Below are 5,740 nucleotides of genomic sequence, written 5' to 3'. Positions count from 1 at the left end.
TGGCGTGGCTGGACTAATTGTCGTCTTTCAGGTTTTTTTTTTTTCTTTCCAATTACTGAAACGTGATATCTGGGCATCTTCCTGTCAACCCACAGCGTGTACTATCGATGAACCCGTCGTCGAGATGGCGCGTTGTCACGCTTAGATCCATAGATACACATGCTAGAATGTAAGCATATTGGCAGATCTCCTTCGTCAGGAGGTGAATGATAAGAGCCTTTGATTACCTCAAGGATTAACTTAGATGACTATCAATGTAAAAAAAAAAATACCAATTTGCTTGCTACAAATAGTGCTTTTATTTCTGTCATATGGGTCACAGTAATGAAGCAACTGAACCCTTGTGTTTTTGTTCTTGTTTGGTGAAAACTACTTAGGCTAACATTTAAGTTACCTCTCAATCAGTAATGTGTGTATCCAAAACGTTTTTGTGAGTAGTGTACAAAAAAAATGAAAGGCACATTTTCCATTAAACATCAAGGCAAAAATAAATGTGGTATGAGCGGGATATATTCTATGCTGCCACCTTGTGACTAAAACGATTATTGCATGTCAGCAGAGTTTTGCGTAATATTTCATTTAACTGGAGTGGTACTTCATACATGATGGCCAAAATAAACAACAAGGCTGAGTTAGAGGCTGTTTCTCATTTGGTGATGATGGCCACTCCCTTCTTCACCCAAGCGTTGCTGGTGAGAAGCGATAGCATGAAGCGAGCCACGTCGCTGCGTCCCATGCCGCTTCCCGCTGGCCGCCCGCTCTTATCAGGCACAAAGTAGCCCTCGTGCGTCAAGATCTCCAAGGCTGAGGATGACATGGGCAGAGAATGCTTAAATTCCATATGCTGTAAAACGATGTCAGCCATTATGTTTTGTTGGCTTCAGCCAATCAGCTGGTTGCTTAAGTTTCTACCCAGCAGTCTCATCTTTGCAATCCAGTCTACAGTGGAACTCTCAAGGTAAGGCACCTTTTTAGTAACATTTTACATTCTTAATAAAATACTATCAATAAGCGAGACTTGAATTCTGCGTAGCAACAACCATTGAGTGTTGAAAAAAAACTAGTCACCGCGACCAGTACGACCAATTCAGTTCCCTTGTATAAATGCACTCCTGCTGTTTGTGTGTGTTTACCTGAGGAAGGCAAGTTCTTGAGACCGGGCGGGCGCACCACGGTCCAGTTGACGTCATCTACCTGCTGGAGGTATTGCTCCATCTCCCACATGTTGCTGAGCACACTGCGGATCAGGGGCAGCAACAGGAAACGGATCAGGTACGGTGACTGAGTGCCAGAGTTAGCTGGGAGGAGAAAATGGAACAATGCACATCACAATTTGTCATGTCTGATGGATTTTGTAATCATTTGCATATTCACAACTGACTGATTTACATTATTATAGATTATACTATAGATACAACAACTCACGGTCTGTGTACCAAGACGTCATGGTGATGATGTTGTTGACGCGTGCCTCCCGCATGGCTGTGATCACAGCGCTCATGGACTCGGTGTAGCCCGTCACGTTGGAGAAGAAGGAAGTCGAGAAGCCCAAGCAGGAGACCACTGCATCTGAGCCTTCAAAATGAGACTTGAGGCTGTCCGCTGAGAAAATGTCAGCCTCCACTACCTGCAGGCAGAGGTAAAAAAAAATTTAACCCTGGAGGTTTATTGGCATTTTTGGGGATATTTTTGGCATGTCACAAGCGCATACTTTTTATCCTCTACAAATAGTGTGGTTAGTTATCGCTCCATGTTTATTTGCATCATACTGCCCCCAAGTGGCCAACGTGTGTAGTGTCCATTGAGTTGAAGCAAACAACGTTTTTCAGTTCTATTTAATGAAGTGACTGTAGTATATTGTTAGAAAATACAATACTATAATCAGAAAATCTGGTCACGGAAGTAATTACACTCATGTCAAGGCACTGCTCTACTTTACTTTTATTCTATTTGCCATTCAACAACAACATTTTTAAAGTTACTTTGTGAACTATGGTCACACGGCGCATCGTTACCTTGAGGTTGTCATGACGCACGGTGAGCTTGTCCAGGTTCCGCACGACGGCGGTGACGGCATGGCCCTGCTGGAGCGCCTGTCTCACCACAAACTGGCCCGTCTGCCCGGTGGCTCCCAGCACGGCGATCTTCATGCTGACACTACAGACGCACAGCGCCAGGCAGACCCAAAGGTTTTTCAGATGTTACCGCCCCTGTTTCATAAAGTCACACTGTTACAAAATGATTAGCATACCCGCGTGACGGCAATTGGTTTTGGTGGTGTAAAACGCTCATCATGTGTTAATGTCATAAAAAAGACATTCTCCCTGGCCAACAGAGGGCGACACCAAACGGGTGCAGGGGAATAGAGACGCTTGCTTGTTTCAAAGGGGGTGACTGGGCCTAAGGCGCTGAACGGCACATTTCTTCTCCAATTGATTATTTCTGCAGATGAGGATGTCAAAAAAACTCACCAAAAAACTTAGTCTCATGACTAAACACCGCTAGAGTGGATTAATTGAATGAAAGAAGAAAGAGTTACAGAATACAAATGGTTGTAATTTCCATAGCGATCATGTGATTTGAATGTAATGATCTTCAGATTAAAGATGAAAAAATTCAGTGCATTGGGGTGACTTGGACTAAGTGGGAGGACGTTGAATCAATCCTCAACTTGCTATTCCACTGACTTGTATTGACTGCTCAGGCAATTAACATTTGAACATACCTAAATAAACCATAGTATTTAAAAAACTATAATAAAGTACAATGACTCACCCTTTGAGGGTGCCAGTCATGGAATAGAAACACGAAGGAGTTTACTAGCTGCAATACTGTCACCTAATCAGAATTATTTAGGTAAAGATTATGGATCCATTTCCAAATTTGTTATTTGTTTCTTTACAGTCGCACAAACTGGAGGAGGTAAACTGCACAAAATAGTTGTCATTCCTACATGGTTAAAATACTTTTGCAATGCATTAGTTCAAAACGTTCACTCACAACTTGATTGTTTTATTTATAGAATTATAGGGATTTACTTTAAAACATGAATCAATACAGGGAGAAGTGTATTTATCTTACCCATGAGATTCCAAGTTTGCTTTTAATTTAAGTTTGCTTCGCGTGTTTAAAATAATTTTCATGGAACTAAACACGCAAAGGAACGTTCCTCCTAAGCAGCACGAATGTATAAAATATATATATATATATTTGCTGTATTTTAAATGTAACGAGGAAAAAATGTCGCGTTTTCCAATGTTGAGTTATGAAACACTTCCGCATACACACCTTCGCAGTTTGCACGTTAGCGCTACTGATGTGCATTCCAGTTCTTTTAAGTGAACTGAATCTTTAGAATCAGTTCACTCAAAAGATTCATTCAAACGAATCGTTCAACGAATCGTCTCCCTCCCCGCACACACACTGATCCTTTTTTTTTTCCACACATTTCTTTCTATAATACAACACCTACAACATTATTGGCTCGTGAGTGAACGATGGGTTCAAAAGAACGAATCTTTTCAGTGAACGGGAATGAACGAATCACTTCCTAAAGTGATTCGTTCTTTTTTCAGTTCATATGACTTCAGCCAGTAGGTGTCGGTAATGCCCATTGAAGCTGGTGCCACCTCGCCGTAAAACAAAACGAAGAAGAAAATGACGTCACTTCCCGTACACGAACGAGTCGTGAATTGCATTTCCCGCTCACCAACGAACGAATCTGTGAGCGAGTGATTCGCATTTCCAGTTCATCGCGAGAACGGACCAGTGAGGTAACAAATCCTGACTTTCCCGTTCGCGAACGAGTCAATGGGTCAACTGCCTTCCTTCCTCCCGTGCATCAACGGATCAGTTGGTGAAGGTGTTGCGTCTCCCTCCTGGCGTGGACTATGTAAGCCAGAATGTCGATTTACGATTTGCCAAGGAAAGAAAGAACCACTCACTGAAACGCCACTTCTTTTATGCACGTTTTCTCCAAGCTAACGGCTAACTTTATTGCATGAAGGGATGCGCCGTTATGCAAAAACGGGGAGATTATGCTTCTCAAAGTCAAAGTCTGCTTTATTGTCAATTTCTTCACATGCCAAGACACACAAAGAGATCGAAATTACGTTACCACTATCCCACGGTGACAAGGCATAGTACACAATATACCATCAAGTAAACAACACAAAATATAAAAACAAGCAGGCACAAACAATGAATAAATAATAAATAAACAAATAACATAATAAATAAGAGGATTATAAGTTAAAGTCCCAATGATCGTGAGCAGCAGGGGGGGGCCCCATTTCAACCCCTTACACTGAGTGCCAAGCAGGGAAGAAATGAGTACCATTTTTATAGTCTCCGGTATGACCCGGCCGGGGTTTGAACCCCCAACCTCCCAATCTCAGGGCGGACACTCTCCTCTCAGGCCACTGAGCTGGTAACCACTCTCAAGTGGTGTAACAATTTCACATTGGATTGCTGGTTTGAAATTTGCTTTTAATATTATTTTTAATAAACATCTATGTTAAAACCTGTCTGGTGTTTTATTCCTTGTTTTTATATTCGCCAATTAAAACAAAAATCAGACATTTGGTTAACTGCTTCATATGACAGTTGAAGAAATAAAAAAGAATATATGCATCATATGTATATCTATATAGGTACACTACACGAGGTTAAAAAAAATAAATAAATGGTTAATTGCACAATAAAAGCACAGTTTGACATTCATCCACTACTGGATTCGAACCAAGTTCTTACCGCGTAAGAGCCCATGTTACTAGCCACTATGCTATTTTGACCTGGCAGCCCACAGTCGTCTGCACTGTTTTGTACTAGTGATGTGCATTCCAGTTCACAAGTGAATTGAATCTTTAGAATCGGTTCACTCAAAAGTTCTGTTCAAAGGAATCGTTCACCGAATCGTTCGCTATAGTTTCTTATTCTTTTTTTTTTTTTTACCTCGTGTAGTGTACCTATTGTAGTGTCCAGGAGGTGTCCCTAATCATTGGGCACTTCAATAGGGGAAAAAGCTTAAGTGAAAGTGAAAAGTGCCACACCCGCCCTCACCCCCACCTCCTGATTGGCTGTTTGATCTGTGACGTCACTCGGACACTCCATTAGGTACACCGCCATTTCCAAGTGTACCTAATAACAGGCCACTTTATTAGGGAAATATCATGGTCAAAGGTCACAGGTGTAAAGCTCTAGTCCTCGGGGCCGCGTTCCAACATGTTTTCTAAGTGACCCTCGTTAAGCGCAGGTGCGTGAAAAGTTTTAGCTTCTTTCACGTTCAAAAGGAGCTAAAAGTTTTCACGCACCTGCACTTAACGAGGGAATCACACGGACACTCCATTAGGTACACCGCCATTTTCAAGTGTACCTAATAACAGGCCACTTTATTAGGGAAATATCATGGTCAAAGGTCACAAGTGTCAAGCTCTAGTCCTCGAGGCCGCGTTCCAACATGTTTTCCAAGTGACCCTCGTTAAGCGCAGGTGCGTGAAAAGTTTTAGCTTCTTTCACGTTCAAAAGGAGCTAAAAGTTTTCACGCACCTGCACTTAACGAGGGAATCACAGACACTCCATTAGGTACACCGCCATTTTCAAGTGTACCTTATAACAGGCCACTTTATTAGGGAAATATCATGGTCAAAGGTCACAGGTGTCAAGCTCTAGTCCTCGAGGCCGCGTTCCAACATGTTTTCCAAGTGACCCTCGTTAAGCGCAGGTGCGTGAAAAGTTTTAG

At 42.1% G+C, this 5,740-nt stretch overlaps 1 protein-coding gene across 3 annotated transcripts; it reads right to left on the bottom strand.

Moving 5' to 3' along the window:
• Positions 1–275: 275 nt before the first annotated feature.
• On the bottom strand, positions 276–3,309 carry LOC125994184 (flavin reductase (NADPH)). Of its 3 annotated transcripts, none has more exons than XM_049763418.1 (5): positions 3,289–3,309; positions 2,016–2,210; positions 1,426–1,627; positions 1,134–1,298; positions 276–804 (listed from the first exon to the last, which is right to left on the bottom strand). In XM_049763418.1, the coding sequence occupies exons 2-5, from the start codon at positions 2,148–2,150 to the stop codon at positions 647–649; spliced, it is 660 nt and encodes a 219-aa protein (XP_049619375.1). In that variant the 5' UTR covers positions 2,151–2,210; positions 3,289–3,309; the 3' UTR covers positions 276–646. The 3 variants fall into 3 exon arrangements, with proteins under 3 accessions (XP_049619375.1, XP_049619373.1, XP_049619374.1); XM_049763416.1 differs by lacking the exon at positions 3,289–3,309 and adding an exon at positions 3,082–3,282 and having other exon boundaries at positions 2,016–2,157; XM_049763417.2 differs by lacking the exon at positions 3,289–3,309 and adding an exon at positions 3,082–3,280.
• Positions 3,310–5,740: the final 2,431 nt, after the last annotated feature.

This window comes from Syngnathus scovelli, chromosome 3 (assembly GCF_024217435.2).
Source record: "Syngnathus scovelli strain Florida chromosome 3, RoL_Ssco_1.2, whole genome shotgun sequence".
In the NCBI taxonomy this organism is placed as follows: Eukaryota; Metazoa; Chordata; class Actinopteri; order Syngnathiformes; family Syngnathidae; genus Syngnathus; species Syngnathus scovelli.
Note: the sequence above shows the minus strand (reverse complement) of the source record. Positions and strands in the feature narration are given on the sequence as shown.